This window comes from Lampris incognitus, chromosome 2, assembly GCF_029633865.1.
Source record: "Lampris incognitus isolate fLamInc1 chromosome 2, fLamInc1.hap2, whole genome shotgun sequence".
Taxonomy (NCBI): Eukaryota; Metazoa; Chordata; class Actinopteri; order Lampriformes; family Lampridae; genus Lampris; species Lampris incognitus.
The window spans coordinates 85462576-85480171 of record NC_079212.1 but is presented as its reverse complement, the minus strand read 5'-3'; the positions used below and the strand labels follow the sequence as shown (position 1 = coordinate 85480171).

Here is a 17596-nt window from a genome sequence, read left to right as displayed (position 1 = left end):
AGTTGTAGAGCACATTAAGAAGCATAGGTCTGTGTAGTTTTGTGTTGATCTGACTTATGCTGTGGGAATTACGCATGACCCTGTTATAGCGCCACCATCTGGCTGACATAGGTGATTTGTGGTGCCTAAGTAGTGGGGGGCCATAGGAATCCACGTACCAAAGTTGGTTGGTCTAGGCCTTACGGTTACTGAGCCTCACACACTTTTAGCGGAGAAAAATAATAATAATCCTAACAAATACAATAGGGTTCCACTGCCTTCGCTGCTTGGACCCCTAATAAGGTTTAATCCTATACTATCAAGTTTAAACAGGGGCGTCCGGGTAGCGTGGCGGTCTATTCCGTTTCCTACCAACACAGGGATCTCTGGTTCAAATCCCCGTGTTATCTCCGGCTTGGTCGGGCATCTCTCCAGACACAATTGACTGTGTCTGTGGGAAGGGAAGCCGGATGTGGGTATGTGTCCTGGTCGCTGCACTAGCGCCTCCTCTGGTCAGTCAGGGCACCTGTTCAGGGGGTAGGGGGAATTGGGGGGAATAGCGTGATCCTCCCACGTGCTATGTCCCCCTAGTGAAACTCCTCACTGTCAGGTGAAAAGAAGCAGCTGGTGACTCCACATGTATTGGAGGAGGCATGTGGTAGTCTACAGCCCTCCCCGGATCAGCAGAGGGGGTGGAGCAGCGACCGGGATGGCTCAGAAGAGTGGGGTAACTGGCCGGATACAATTGGGGGGAAAAACAGGGAACCCCCCTCCCCCAAAAAAAGAGTTCATACAGAGCCACCCTTTGCTGCAGCAGAGTCCATGCTGTGTTATGTACCTGCAGGAAAACAGACACTTAAGCCTGTGTTATGTACCTGCAGGAAGACAAGACACTTACCTACTTACACACTTACACACCACAATTCTTATCTAGTTTTAAACTCCCAACTGTTGCAGAAATATCTGGTCTTATTCACAAATCCAAATCATCTACCTGTCAGTTAGACCCCCCTTCCTACTCATTTAGTAAAAGCCTGTCTACCTTCTCTATCCTCCTTAATAACTGATGTCATACCATTCCTCCCTTACCTCTGGTCTTATTCCCTCATCTCTCAAAACAGCTGCAATAACTTCCAATACTCAAGAAACCTGGTACAGACCTCAACAATTTGAATAATTTTCGCCCAGTCTCAAATTTACCATTTCTTTCTAAAACACTTGAAAGAACAGTCGCATCTCAGGTACACGTTCACTTGACTCACAACAATCTGTTTGAACAATTTGTCTGGTTTTCACTCCATGCACAGAACGGAGACAGTCTTGGTGAAAATCATTAATGGTCTGTTGATGGCAGCTGACTCTGGGTTCTTAACCATAGTTGTCCTTCTTGATCTGAGCTCAGTCTTTGATACCATCTCACACAACATCCTCCTAGAGAGAATAGCGTTTATTGGAATCACCGGCAGCCCCCTTGACTGGTTTAGATCATATCTCTCTGGCCGCACTCAGTTTGTCCAACTTAAAAATTTGAGATCACAGTCCTTTCCTTTTACTACCGGCGTTCCCCAGGGCTCGGTATTGGGACCCCTCCTATTTATTATTTACCCATTACCTCTTGGCCACATTTACAGGAAATGTGGCATTCAATTTCACTGCTACGCAGATGACACCCAGGTTTATCTAGCCACCAAGCCTACCTCCACTCTTCTACCCACTTCCCTTTCTGACTGCTTACTAGAAATTAAATCCTGGTTTTCATACCACTTCCTTAAACTTAATAGTGATAAAACCGAGGTCCTCCTAGTAGGTACTGACTCTACTGTGGCTAAACCTGATAGTTTTTCCCTAACTACTGACAATTCTATAGTTCCTCCATCGCCTCAGGTTAAGAGTCTGGGTGTCATTCTGGACAGCACATTATCATTTGAAGCTCACATCAACAATGTTACTCGGTCTGCATACTTCCACCTACACAATATTAATCATCTTCGCCCGTCACTTACACCTAACAGCACCGCCATACTCATTCACACCCTGGTTATATCCTGTATTGACTACTGCAATTCTATCCTCTTTGGTCTTCCCCTCAAGTGTCTTTATAAGCTTCAATTGGTCCAGAATTCAGCTACCCGCATCATTACCAGAACTCCTTCCATAGATCATATCACTCCTGTTCTTCAGCAACTCCATTGGCTCCCTGTTAAATATCATATTGACTTCAAGAGCCTGCTTCTCACCTTTAAGGCCCTTAATAACCTAGCTCCTTGATATCTTTCTGAACTCCTTCATATCCACACGCCCTCCCACACTCTCAGATCCTCTTCTGCTCTCCAACTCACTACACCATCGGCCCGCTTGACTACCATGGGGTCTAGAGCCTTCAGTCGTTCTGCCCCCCGCCTTTGGAGCTCTCTCCCACAAGACCTTCACAACACTGACTCTCGTTCAACCTTCACATCTCACCTCAAAACGCACCTTTTCAAACTGGCATATTCAGTCTGATCCACGCTTCATTGAGTTTTGTGCAGATAATTACTTTATACTTATCTCTTGTATTAACTTTTTATTGTCTACCCTGCTTTGTTTTGACTTTATGCTGTCTGACACAGTGCTGCTTGTTTTTTACTGTGTGCTGTAAGGTGTCCTTGAGTGCTCTGAAAGGCGCCCACAAATAAAATGTATTATCATTATCATTATTATTATTATTATTATATATTTAAGCCTGTGTTATGGACCTGCAGGGAGACAGACAGTTAAACCTGTGTTATGGACCTGCAGGAAGAAAGACACTTAAGCCTGTGTTATGGACCTTCAGGAAGACAGACAGTTAAACCTGTATTATGGAACTGCAGGAAGATAGACAGTTAAACCTGTATTATGAACCTGCAGGAAGAAAGACACTTAAGCCTGTGTTATGGACCTGCAGGAAGACAGACAGTTAAACCTGTGTTATGGACCTGCAGGAAAAAAGACAGTTAAACCCACTTAGAATGCTGCTGAGGGGAACATATTAAAGAAGATTATACCAAATCCTTCAGTGCTTTCTCACAAGACTGGTACAAACTTCCAGTTTTCAGAGTGACGCAAAAGCTCCAGTGGTCGAGAACACGTTAAACTAGAATATTCGGTGCAAGGACTGATCTCTGTGCTGACACAGTCCCAACATCCACATAGTCATCTGCTACACATGGCCGAGTTAACTTTTTTCTACTTTATTTATTGCACATAAAAAAATACAGAATGGAACAATAACATGACTGAGGTAAAGGAAAAAACGATAAGAGTAGAATAAAGAGACTGGAAAAAGTGCTGAAGAGAGACAAAAAAAAAACATGGTGTTTATCAAGCAGCTCTCTCAGGACTTAGGAAAACAAGAGTGAATCACTCAGCAGACCGCAGAAGACACGGAGAGGACTGAAGCAAGTTAGCTGGGACATAAGGGGCTGAATAGGAATCAGGAACATTTATTTATTTGTCATTTCATTCCATGAAATGAAGCGAATATTGTTTCCCCCAGCCCACAGCAGTGCAGCACAAAGACAAAAACACATATCCAAACTACAAGAATACATATATCCAACATATCCACACACACACACACACACACACACACACACACAAAAAAATTCACTGTCCAAGAGAGCGAACACCACAATGACTGTCAGAACTGTTGGTCTGCATGGGCTAGCAGTTAGCTTAGCCTGCCCCACTTCCGTGTCCTGTCAGACCACCCTCGGTGTTTCCTCCTTGGGTGCAGCTCAAGCAGGGCCGTGGTCCCTGGGCCCACTGGACGCAGCAGACCAGGCTCCCCCAGCCAAGCCAATGCTAGCTCTCCCAGCCAGACACCTTCGACACATCTCCTCACACTCCACATGACAACACCAAAAACACAGCCAACGCCAGGTGAGACCGCCGCTAGACCACCCTCGGTGTTTCCTCTTCGGGCACAGCTCCAGGCAGGTCTGTGGCCTTTGAGCCCACAGGACACAGCAGACCAAGCTCTCCCAACTGATCCAGCACCAGCTCTCCCAGCTATCAAATGAAAACACAAACTTAGATGTAGATGTGGACAAAGACACTGCATGGACGGTACTGGGTGAGGCCGCCGCAAATGTAAGTCCGCACCGCCATCTCCCCACACCGCTACTGGGTGCGGCCGCTGCAAACATGAATTTGCAATGCCGTCCTCCCACACCGCACCGACTAGGGATATGAATATGACTGATTGCAATGCTGTTATTAAAATGGCAGTCTGACCAAATAAATATGTCATAATGTGTTTCTTAAAAGTGCTGCGGCTGGTGCAGTTTCTGATGTGAGTTTATAGTGCACTTCAAAAACATGAGCCCCGAGTCCAGGCTGACGGAGGATTGAGGTGAAGAGTTTGGGCCTATCAAAAGACACCAGTCTTGCACATAATGTTTTTCGACTTTATCAAACTTCAGTTTTTTGTTCCCAAGCTGTTGGTTGGTCTAATATGACTTCTGAAATAAAACGAGGCAACGAAACATAACCCATTTCACCACCACACTTAAGCACTGACAGAATTAACTGCAGTGGCAGGTGGCCAGATAACCAGTTTATCCAGCTAAACATGCGGGTGTACCATTACACAGATAAGGATCAAGGCCCTTCTCAGCTGGCCTCAAAAACAACCTGAAAAAGATATGGCATCAGCAAAAAATTATCTTGCATCTAGTGTTTTCTGAAGGCTGACAAAAGCTGAGGCTGCAAAGCGCCCTGCTGCACACATATGAGACACAAGAGACCACAGCGTCAACACACCCCCATCTGAGAGCGGCTAAAGGTGAGGGGATCAATACAGTAAACTATGGAGTGTCTCATATTGACTGCGATTTCACACATGCTGAATCCCCGTCATGTACAAGTCAAAGTATTGAACCATAAACCATCTCATCAACCATCTCACCAACAATTTCATCAACCACCTCATCAACCATCTCAACCATCTCATCCATCTCACCAACAATCTCATCAACCACCATCAACCATCTCACCAACAATCTCATCAACCATCTCACCCTGCTTTTTCTGCTCAGGCAGGTGCTCAGGCAGATTACAGAAAGAGACAAAGTGACTGTGTGGGTGTGTGTGTGTGTGTGTCTGCCACAGACACTAATGTATTGAATTACAAAATATGAATGAAATGATTGTTAACTTAGGTTGTATAGTTAGTTGAATAGAATAGTTGAATAGTATTGGATAGTTCAGGAATCAGGAACACTGTCACTGAAACATTGTTTCCCCCGGCCCATAGCAGTGCAACACAAAGACAAAAACACATACTGAAAAACTTACAAGAACTACAAAAAACTAACACATATATCTAAACTAACACATCTATTCAAACTTAAAAAAAAAAATCACTGTCCAACGGAACGAACGCCAGCCAGGATGACTGTTGGAACTGCCGGTCCGCATAGGCTAGCAGTTAGCTTAGCCTGCCCCGCTTGTGCGTCCTGTCAGACCCTCCTCGGCGCAGCAGACCAGGCTCCCCCAGCTGATCCAACGTCAGCTCTCCCAGCCAGACACCCTCGATACACCTCTTCCACTTCAGAGAAGGTATACTTCCCTTCTTTTGAGAAGAGCTGCAAATCCTGGTAGATAGCCAGCAGTTGAGCTAAGCTAGGCTAAAGTCACCATTCAACATGCCTTCAGGCGAGGGCTGCAACTAATGATTAATTTAATAATTGATTAATCAATCAATTATTTTTTCAATTAACTGATTAATCATTTAGTCTGTTAAAAGTCAAAAATACAAATGAATGTCAATTTTAAATGACCAGAGTTCAAAGTGATGTCTTTACCAACAACCAGAACAAAACCCCTCAAGTATTAATTTCACAGTGATACAAATCAGAGGGACACAAACAAAATTTAACATTCATGAAAGTGCAACCAACAAATGGTTGGCATTTTCATTTATGTATTTTACATTATTATTATTATAATATTTAATTATTCATTTTTATTATTTAAATCAGAGGAATGCAAGCAAATCTTAGCATTTATGAAACTGCAACCAACAAAGGTTTGGCATCTTTATTTGATGAATGACTCAAATAGTAATCAATTCATTTCCTGTCATTTGATAGACCAATTGTGTTATCACTATTTTGAACTACAGACATAAATGAGCTATCCACAAGTTTGTCTGACTCTGTGTAAGTAGGACACACAATACAATCCCTGGAAACTGGACTATCCCTTTAAGACAAGGTTGGTGGACTATATCTATGTGGAATGTCTTCACAAAACTAAAAGTCTGGGGCCAAACAAGAGCAATGCAACCTGTTTTGATGGTCAGTGGCAGTTTCAGTGCCCCTCCATATAAGCCCTGTGCCCCATGATCAATTTGCTGAGACAACATTTTCTCAGGAATTAAGAGAAAAATAGCAAACTCCTCATCTGGTGTCTTTCATTCCTGGTGACCGCCCAGTAGTCAGTGAGTCACACTGGGTGGTTATTTTCAACATGATCACAAGGAATCAAGCGTCCACTTCAATATAAAAGAGGCTGAGATTATTGGTTCAAAAGCAAGATGCCAATGAAACAGGGAGGAGCACAGTGACCTTTATAGCACTGGACAGAGCTGCAGGATGAAGCACATGTGGCACTAGCTTAGGAATTAACTCTTACTTGAGCACACACCTCAGCACGGCGCATTGTGTGGAGGAACCACTGGGGTCATGGCCTTGACACTGAGGGCCACAGGTGGACCCTTGAAGGTGTCACTTGTCTCTACAGTCCATCTGAAAAATCCGTGGTGGGAAAAGGCATGAAAACGCACTCCATAGTGGAAGCTAACTGTTCCCTCTTTATGGAAATTAAGGGCCTGGACTGGGTAAAGTAGCTTTGATCGCTCATCCACCTCAAATTGCAAATGTGTAAGGTCAAGAGCTGCCAATGTCATGGCCCGATTGACATGAGAAATAGTGATGGGCAAGGCAAACAAATGGCACACTCAGAAAAACGAGTTCACTTACTCCATTTGCAGAAACTACAGGAAGTAAAAAAAAAGGTAATCTTATCAGAGTGTCACTAAACTCCCTCTATGAACCAGATAATGAGACTGTGAGAACCCACACTTCTCTTCCATTGCAAGACGGAAATGGCAACAAGGTTGACCTTCAAGGTAAATCCAAACAACCTTTATCCGACAGAAACCACAAGCTATGTGCCACACACAACTCCCACTGCATGTTTGGAGCCTTCCTCTAATCAGAGGATAGTTCCCACCGGTGTGGATTAAACATCCGAGCAGGTGCTGAAGTGCACCAAGGCCATTAGCTGTCATTCAAGAGCAGGTCAGGCCTGATGCATCCCTTGAGCTGCGAGAGCAGTTTCTGCCTCTTGGGAAGCAGCGTCGTTCAAGTCATCTTTATTTGTACAGCCCTAAACCACAGTGGCGTCTTAGAGGACTTCACATTCACAACACGCTCTCTAAAACAGGAAGAGGAAATGACAATGTATGGCGACCCCACCCTGAAAACCTTGATTTGAATGAGGAAAATTCTACAGAAAGGCTTTTCTAGGATAATGAAAAAAAACTGGAGAAACCACAGGAAGGTGCTGGTTGGTCTTGCTTGTCCTGCATGTGGGTTTATTCTACTGGCTGCTGTACAATCTTTTTAATCATTTAGTCAGTCTTCTTAATGATTAATTGTTGTCCATCCATCCATCCACCCATTACCCAAACCGCTTATCCTGCTCTCAGGGTGGCGGGATGCTGGAGCCTATCCCAGCAGCCATTGGGCGGCAGGCGGAGGGGGGGGGACCCACCCTGGACAGGCCACACGGTTACAGTTTCATTTAGAGGATGCTTTTATCCAGAGCGACGCACATCTGACAGTTAATGCAACACAAGCAAGGATCTAGTCAGGAGGCGACAACGTAAGTAAGTGCCAAAAAAACTAGGTTCAAGTCCCATAGGACATAGGTGTCAACAGGCAGTGCACAGAGGCCCTGCATAGGGTGCCTAGAAGTATATAATACAAGTTAACAATGTCCATTCTTAAAGTGAAAAGACAGAATTAAAGAAAAGCCCTGGCATACCGGTGCACCCATATATCCTTGTCCCACATTAAATACACAGTTAAATACGCTCAACTGCGTCTTTAATTATGTATGATCTCTTAAATAGATCCACCCGTAATCTGTGCTGATGACACAGACAGATGCTGGTCCAGCATTAAGAGACAGCCTTGTTGTCTCTTCCCTGGACTACGTGTAAGAGATGGATGGATGATTAAATGGTTAAGCTGAATAGTTTGTAAACGTGAAACTTAAGTAAACTGTAGAGGTGATGTCCCAGAGGCGGCTTCTAGACTACAATGACATGTTAACAAAAAACACCCCGCCTACCAACACAGGGATCGCCGGTTCGAATCCCCGTGGTACCTCCGGCTTGGTTCGGCGTCGCTACAGACACAATTGGCCGTGTTTGCGGGTGGGAAGCCGGATGTGGGTATGTGTCCTGGTCGCTGCACTAGCGTCTCCTCTGGTCAGTCGGGGTGCCTGTTGGGGGGGGGGGGGAATAGCGTGATCCTCCCATGCGCTAAGTCCCCCTGGTGAAACTCCTCACTGTCAGGTGAGGTGAAAAGAAGCAGCTGGCGACTCCACATGTAGCAGAGGAGACATGTGGTAGTTTTCAGCCCTCCCCGGATCAGCAGAGGGATGAAGCAGTGACCGGGACGGCTCGGAAGAGTGAGTGGGGTAATTGGCCAAGTACAATCAGGGAGAAAAATGGGGGGAAAAAACAAAAAAACAAAAAACACCCCTAGGCCAAAAGCGTCCCCACCAGAGACTGAAACCTCTCATTTATGGAAAATATATCTATTTAATTTAGTTCAGTAACTCTGATTTGGCAGCCTGCTGCCATATTCCAGAGGTCCGTTGAGGTGAACTATGGAATTAATTGCCTTGCTCTGTGACTTGGGCCAGTCAAATAAATCAGCATTCGACTCTTCTGATCACACTGCTGCGGCCAGACTGCTTCACTCATTGCCATTTTTCTCTTCTAACCTTGAAGGTCTGCTCCATCAATTCTTAGACTTGTGCTTACAGGCAGCATGTTCTTATTACCCCCGCCAAGGAGGTTATGCCCCCCCCCTTTGTTTGTCTGTCAGTAAGATACCTAAAAAAACACAACCAGATTGACAAACTTCTCACAAAAGTCCCGTGGCAGGTGGGCCTTGAGCAGAGGAACAATTGACCAGATTCTGCTGACGAAATGCTGTGGTATTTACTGAGATAAATCTCTGCGAAGGAGGGAATAAAGTGTGGGTGTGGGGTGTTATTGGAGGGGGAAAGATTCAGCCTTGGCGGCTCTGAGTTCTCTTGTTTCTCTGCATTTACTGCCGTTGGAAGTCTAAAAAGTAATGCAAAAATCTGTTACCCACAAGTCATCTGGTCTTTACGCCGTTGAATTCTCAATCAGGAGTACGCAGGGTTCCTTTGACCCAAAACAACAACAGCTGATCTGACTGATCAACACCTCCTCAAGCAAACAAGGCAGGACTATTCAGTGAAATCAGCTGGCTTGGTGGTGAGATGGAAAGAAAATGTCTCTCGGTGGCAAATGACAATCACTGGTGCAAGCAACCAATGACAAAGTGTTATTAGAGCAGGTTGAGCATTTTGCTGAGGCCGTATCCTCCAGTGATGATTCCAGTATGGTAACCTCACATGCTGTAAGCAGTTAACACTGGAAAGCATGCTCTCATGGATAATTTCAGGTTATCTAACCTTATCTCGAGAGGTTTCAGACTGATGGATACTGACACGCAGAGACAGTAACGTTTGTCCACAATTTCCTGATACCCGAAGGCAGCAAATTTCACCCCATTATCTCTCTGCAGGATCTCAAGACTCTGCTCCACATCCACCCCTCATGACACTGAAGTCTTGATGGTGCGTCTCACACGTGCTGCCATTGCTGTTCTGCAGGACTGTGGACATACATATGCATGCCTACAGCATCCCGCTACTGGATGTTTGGTCTTGATCAAGGTCGCACAGGCAACATGTGCAAAATGATTCTCAGTCAGGAAATAATGATCATGTGCGATGAAAACACAGTACAAAGAAACAACCAGAAACATCACTCAGACGCCGCTAGGGATGGGTATCGTTAGGATTTTATCGATACTACTACTGTTATCGGTACTGCTTATCGGTTCGGTACTTTATCGATACTCTTATCGGTTCTTTTTGATTATTATGCAAGAAAAAAGAAACATAATTAAGAACAGAATCGACATTGCTTTATTATTCTATTATATAACTTTATATAAATATAAACAAATATTTATTCAGCAGCAACAGCAGCAGCAATGTTTTAAATGCGTCTGAATTATAGACTTTATAATCAACATTCAACAAAAACAAATAAGATAAAAAATAAAAGTAGATAAAGATAAAGAAAATATATATATATATTAAAAATATTTTTTTATAGCAAAAGGCTAACGGAAGTTCAAACAAACAAGAACCTAGAACATTATCCTAACAGTTCTTCTGCAGAAAAATCAACATATCTGCCTTCTTCGGCAGGAGTCGTGATCTCTCCTGACTTATAGTGTCCCCGGCTATTAGCCTAGCTAACTCCGTATCTATGGCTTATATATTTGTAGCTAAACAATTAGCTAAACAATTATATTTTATTTATTGGCCTATTCGTATAATTCGTTATTAGCCTTGCTAACTCCGTATCTATGGTTTATATATTTGTAGCTAAACAATTAGCTAAGCAATTATATTTTATTTATTGGCCTATTCGTAATAATTCGTTATTAGCCTAGCTAACTCCGTATCTATGGCTTATATATTTGTAGCTAAACAATTAGCTAAGCAATTATATTTTATTTATTGGCCTATTCGTAATAATTCGTTATTAGCCTAGCTAACTCCGTATCTATGGCTTATATATTTGTAGCTAAACAATTAGCTAAGCAATTATATTTTATTTATTGGCCTATTCGTAATAATTCGTTATTAGCCTAGCTAACTCCGTATCTATGGCTCATACGGCTTACCTGCAGTGGACGTGGATGGAACACTACGAGCAAAGCAGTGGAAAACTCCGCATTTCTGCAGATTAATACCATGTTTCGACAAAAGATGTTTCGAAAGATTGCTTGTATTGCCACCCTTACTGGCAAATGATTTGTTGCACTTGTGGCAACGAGCGTTGTTGTCATCGACTTTTGAAAAATATACCCAAACTTTTGAACGTTTAGTTCTCTCCGCCATGATGAGCCCTCGAGCAGAGCTGTCTGCGCGTGTGTGAGCGAGTGTGTGGAGCACAGCACAGCCCCGCCCCTCGCGCTGTAAGAGAGAGAGACAGAGAGATGGAGAAAACGGCGAACAAGACTATGTTCGCGACGTTTAAATTCCTCGAAAAACACAATTGCCACAATATAAATCTCACTCCATGATTTCTCGAGTACCTACCGACTACCGATAGCAGAACCGAAAACGTCGGATCTTAAAAATGCTCCGGTTTTTACTAATTTAGAACCGGTTCCTGTTTAGAACCGGGTTTCGGGGGGCATCCCTAGACGCCGCAGACTTGATTCATAAAGGGCGGAAATGGTGAAGTCGTTTCACAGACTGTTTCCAACTCCTACACAAAACGTCTTGTCGAAACTATGATGGTTCTGCTCTGGTACTCTTTCTGAATATTAAGCATTCAGCCTGTGTGCCTGAAAGACTCTGTCATTAAAGAAGAGGTACTATGTGGCATGTAGGCACTGCCTTAAACATCTCCATGAATTCATAAAATGACCTCCGTTTCAACTATTCAGTCAGACGTGTTGAACGGAAGAAGGCCATGGGCAGTGAAGAGCTGACAGCTGTCCTTTGTGTTAAAATTTTAAAAAAAAAACCTCTTTTAGCATTTGCTTTTTCTCTCCTTCCACCTACAGACAACTGTCTTATCCTTTCTCTTTCACTCGAGATATGTGGTCACCTTCTGGCAGTGTGGCTGATATGTTTTTGTTTTTTGTTTTTTTTGGATGTTTCTCCGTTTTTCTTCCCAATTGTACCCGACCAATTACTTCACTCTTCCAAGTCATCCAGGTCGCTGCTCCACCCCCTCTGCTGATCCGGAGAGGGCTGCAGACTACCATATGCCCCCTCCGGTACATGTGGAGTCGCCAGCCGCTTCTTTTCAACTGACAGTGAGGAGTTTCACCAGGGGGACGTAGTGCGTGGGAGGATCACGCTGTTCCCCCCCCCCAGTTCCCCCTCCCCCCTGAACAGGCTCCCTGACCGGCAGAGGAGGCGCTAGTGCAGCGACCAGGACACATACCCACATTGGGCTTCCCACCTGCAGACACGGCCAATTGTTTCTGTAGGGACGCCCGACCAAGCCAGAGGTAACGTGGGGATTCGAACCAGCGATCCCCATGTTGGTAGGCAACGCAATAGCCTGCCCTGCCACCCGGACGCCCCTGCCATGTTTTTACTAGTCTGGACTGCGATCATGAGAGGAACAGAAATCTGTACCATGGTATTTGGAGAGACGGTTTGCTTGTTCAGAAATTGGGTGGATGTCTGTGTAACACACAACGAAGCAATGATGCAAGATACAGAACCAAAGACCTGAACTGCTGGAGCGTCACACAAAAATGTCTCCATTCTCATTTTGTACAAGCGTTTGCCCCTCTTCTATTTGTGAGGGTTACTGATCCCTTTCTGCACTGTCACTACTTTCATGGGTTGGAATGATGTGAACTCTTTCATGAGCGCCTTTCCTTCACTGGGCCCCCAATTAACAGAACTCTCTGAACAATTCGAGACTGTTAGCAGAGGTCTCCTCTGGGAACAAGAAGGACTTCAGGCACAATTAAACCCAGGAGCTGTTGGTGGCCCAAGACCTTTGCCCTGGCTACAATAACAACACTAGCATTGTGCTAAGCCTTTCATTTGTTCTATAATCACTGGAAGAGAAAAAAAACAAGGCATTATATTCATGTCTGTTTTGATTTCAAAATGTCCTTTTGTAATACAATAAAATTAGTTAATCATTTTGCCAAATTATCAGTGATTCATTTAATGCAAGGCAAGAAGTAGGCTGTTATATTGAGCTTTAGATCTAAGGTAAATTGAGCCAAAATGACTATGTAATCCCCTCTGTGCGTAACTGTAGTCCACTGACTCCCGGTTTCTACTGCAGCGGTCATACCAGTTTCCTGTTTGTTGGCGTGTGCTATTGACAATGGCATATTTTTCGTGATGTCTGAAAGATTTACCATGGATAAATGTCCACCACATGCACAGAACTGTCGACAAACTTTCACCTGCACCTACCAGCAAACGGGTGGAAAGTGTCAAGTTGTACATATCAAGTTACGTCCACAATTATGAGGGCAAGTGGACGGGACGGACCGTGTAACTAGATATGACTATCTAGTTACATGCCTAATGTGGTCTTTTGAAGTAAAACAGTCCTACATTGATTACCCTCCGTTAGCTGCACATCTACGCGTAGGGAAACTGTGAAAATAGCCTTCGTGGGCTTCTTCTGAATTTGGCGCCATGTCTCTCAGGAGGTTAGCTAGGCTAGCTAGCGCCATAGCAATGAAATACGCTCGGCAAGATTTTGCGTAACTTCTGTCCGTAGCTGTACCCCACCTGGCCACAACCCAATTATGCAAAGGTGTTGGGAGATAAATAAATAAATAAATAAACACAATTACGAGCCCATTATATTCTCCACTCAAATTACAGAACGATGTTGTGCTTTTCCAATAAGAAACAATTGCTGGGGAAAGAGTTATATTTCACCTAAACAAAACTTGTTTTTACAGTTAGAGGCACCCATGTTATTCAAATTCCTCGGCTGTAAACCAGGAAAATGTATCTAGATTGCACCAGTTCTCCTGTGTGCCAAGTATAAAAAGCAGCCATGGAGCTTCGGCAGGAATAAGATGTGAAAGTCGTTTTATTCCAGTTACAAATATGGTAACGTTATGAAATCAAGAGACTGAGACCGAGAGGGAGCAAACACAAGAAAAACAATAGAGACTTGGGCTTTTTTTCTAGCTTAAAATCTCTACTGACTCCTTCATGTTAACTCGCCTAAAGAACTGTAAGAAAAAGTCTGTTTTATTTCAGCTATCCATCTCCATGCTGAACGAAGGGAACATGTATAATTTTATTCAACCCTTTGAACCAAGGATACTTTTGACATTTCTTCAGTCAACCGCATTCCACATAAAACCACAAAAAGAAAAACAAGACAATTTCTTTAAGCCCAAGTAAGTGAAAAAAGAGAAAAAGCTGAACTGTGAGTAAGCAGGAAGCTTGTATGTTCATCAGCCCTCTGAACTGGAGTGATGTTTAAACTTCTGAACTGAAGTGATGTTTAAACTTATGAACTGGAGTAATGTTTAAACTTATGAACCGGAGTGATGTTTAAACTTCTGTACTGAAGTGATGTTTAAACTTTTGAACTGGAGTAATGTTTAAACTTATGAATTGGAGTGGTGTTTAAACTTATGAATTGGAGTGATGTTTAAACTTCAGAACTGGAATAATGTTTAAACTTCTGAACTGAAGTGATGTTTAAACTTCTGAACTGAAGTGATGTTTAAACTTATGAACTGAAGTGATGTTTAAACTGACAACTTGACTTCAGAGGTGTAACAAACGGACTAAACCGCCTCTTAAATTGAGCAGTTTAAGGTTCAGCGTTCACTCTGACGTTGAAATAACTGGCCTTGTTGAACATCTAGGCACGACACGCCATTTAAATTATGAAACGTTCAGGGTCTTCCTTGTGCAAGTTCAACATTTCAAGAACAGGAAGCAGATTAGCATACACAATTTAGATTTACTGATATACTGATCTTTAACTGCAGAGCTTTTAATCCTTGTGTTGTCCACACAGTGTGTATACTGCCCTTGTCTTGAGGGTCATTTATGACCCGCCTTCATTAAACCTCTAAATTAAAGAAACTTAATTTAATTTTAAAACCCAAATCTATTTTGCACGAAGAAACAGCCTGTCATTCATCACAAACTGTGTGACTAACTGGATTTTTCCCTCGTCACAGTGCAAAAAGACTGCATTTAATCAGTGGACACCCCTCGTTTTTATAGGGTCAAACAAGACAATCTTAGTACCCTAATGGTGTACAGCTTTCATGGAAATATGAACCAAACAATGTTTCACTTTTTCTAATGTTGAGGTCCCTCTAGGAAAGATCCTCTTGTTTGACTTTTCTTAGACTTGCTGAACTTCCAGGCACTACACGTCATCAAAATTTGTTAAAATTTTGTCCAAGACTTCATGTTGTCAAGACTTGTTAAACATCTAGGCATGACACATGTCATCAAAATTGTAAAATGTTCAGGGTCTTCCTTGTGCAAGTTCAACCTTTCAAGAACATTATTATACACAATCTAGATAGACTGGTAGTCTATCTTTAAGTGCAGAGCGTCGAAAAGGACACGGTGTCATCTCACTATCCCACAGGTCGCTCAGAGGTGCGCATGCCTGGCCTGCGGGTGCGCCAGAACCGTTCCCTGAGATTTAATATGTAAACTGCGCTCGACGTTCACCAGTGATATTCCAACACCTTTCAAGATGGCTTTGAAATCTTTTTTAGCTGTACACTTATGTCACAGCCTCCCTCGACGGCTCTCGGCATTCAGTCGCCCCTGTGTGACACAGTAACGCACATACTTTGCGCTATCTGCACTACAGTTGCGCAGTGCTGAAGTTTCGTGCTGCTGATCCCTGCACGACGCCGGCCCCACTTCCCACAGCAGGGCTGCGGGTGCGGGAGCAGCATTAAGTCGCGGTGGCGTTACAGCCCGTCAGGAGTACTCCGACTTGTGGGGCGGTGATGGAGACACTGCCTCCAGACGGGCTGAGCTATACACTACGTAGGCACTTTCCTCGGCGGCGGCGTGGCGTCGGGAGCCTGGCGGGGCTTGGACGAGTAAACGCAGTTTGAAATCACTGATGCCAAGTCCCCCCCCCGCCGCACTTTCTCTGTGTAAAACCAGTATATCAAACAACTGGTTTCGCTGGGAAGAGGGCCTTTCCCATAGGTTTACCCAGTGAATGCGAGGGCTAGCCTCCAGGACAGATACCTAGCCTCCAGGATAGATGCCTAGCCTCCAGGACAGATACCTAGCCTCCAGGATAGATACCTAGCTTCCAGGACAGATAGCGTAGCGCGTCTGGGAGCACACTAAAACAAACGGGTGGCAGGGCAGGGTGGTTTATATCCACGACGACCATGAGACAGAATACTGATTAAACTGTTGTCTCGCCTAGTTTCCATTCACCGTCCGTTGCTTTTCAACAGGCTTGTTCAACGACCGGCCAGAGCCGACAGCATGCAGCCAGTACGTGGGGGAGACCCAGGTGGAACCCCAGCTTAGACACACACACACACACACACACACACACACACACACACACACACACACACACACACACACACACAGACGTCTCTATTGTTTCTCAGACGATACACGACCGCAGTTGTGCTCCGAGAGTTTTGACGCAGATAATCGAAAATGTTACTCACCGTCAATGGCTCTCGCTGGAGCGACCACCTCAAAACTGTGCAGAAATCCCAGGAAAAGCGATCCCATCGCCAGCATGCTGGCGGCGACGCGCGACATGGTTGTGTGTCTTCAGAGAAAAGAACTGTTGCTCGTCAACAGCCTGCTGGTCAAGATGTCAAGCCGCGGGGCGCAGGCAGGCTGCGCCGTCTCACCGAGCCGGGCTCGGGATGCTCCTCACTGCGAGGCTGCGGGGGCTCTACAATATGATGACCGCTGGAAGAAAGGAGGTGGACCCAGGCTCCTCCAGCCCAGGCTGGCTACGGGCGCTCTGGATGCATAAGATAGCCCCACCACAAAGGCTAGAAGCCCGGACTGAGCGTCAGGCTAGCTTTGTTCACTTGTGCGCTGTCGGGGGATGAAAACACAGCCGCCGCTTCTAAATCACAACGCGTCCTTTTTGTTTCGTACCCCGGTGAAGCCGCAGGAGCAACTGGTGAAGAGGGGCAGCGTCGCGCTATCACCCGCCACCTCTGCGTCTGGTGGCCGCAGACTGAGGCATCAGCCCGAATCCGCTCCGCCGGCAGACGGAGCCGCGTGACGTCACACGGCTTTGCCAGCAGACGGGGGCCGTGTGACGTCACGGCCAGCGGCGCTCCGGCTGGCCCTCCCATCTCTCGCTCGCGCGCCTGCCTGGCAATCGTCGTCCTATTCAGGCGACTCTTCACGTGCTTATATCGCGTTTTTTTAAACATTTACGCTTCAAAAATGTGTGCGCACCACTACTACTATTACCACTACCACCACTACTACTACTACCACTACCACTACTACTTGTCCCACTACTATTACTACTACCACTACTACTTGTCCCACTACTACTACTACTACTACTTGTTCCACGACTACTAATACTACCACTACTACTGCTACTACTAGTAGCACCACTACTACCACTAATACTTGTTCCACTACTACTACTACCACCACTACTACTACTACCACTGCTACTACTGGTACTACCACTACTAACACTACTACTTGTTCCACCACCACCACCACTACTACT

The 17596-nt window shown here is 44.7% G+C and overlaps 1 protein-coding gene across 2 annotated transcripts in view; it reads right to left on the bottom strand.

Moving 5' to 3' along the window:
- Nucleotides 1-17097, bottom strand: part of LOC130106812 (low-density lipoprotein receptor-related protein 1-like) — a 187923-nt gene extending 170826 nt beyond the window's left edge. For both annotated transcript variants that reach the window (XM_056273068.1, XM_056273069.1), the window contains exon 1: nucleotides 16551-17097. In XM_056273068.1, coding sequence (XP_056129043.1) covers nucleotides 16551-16647 — 97 coding nt within the window. In that variant the 5' untranslated portion in view covers nucleotides 16648-17097. The remainder of the gene's footprint in view (nucleotides 1-16550) is intronic.
- Between the last annotated feature and the right edge of the window lie 499 nt (nucleotides 17098-17596).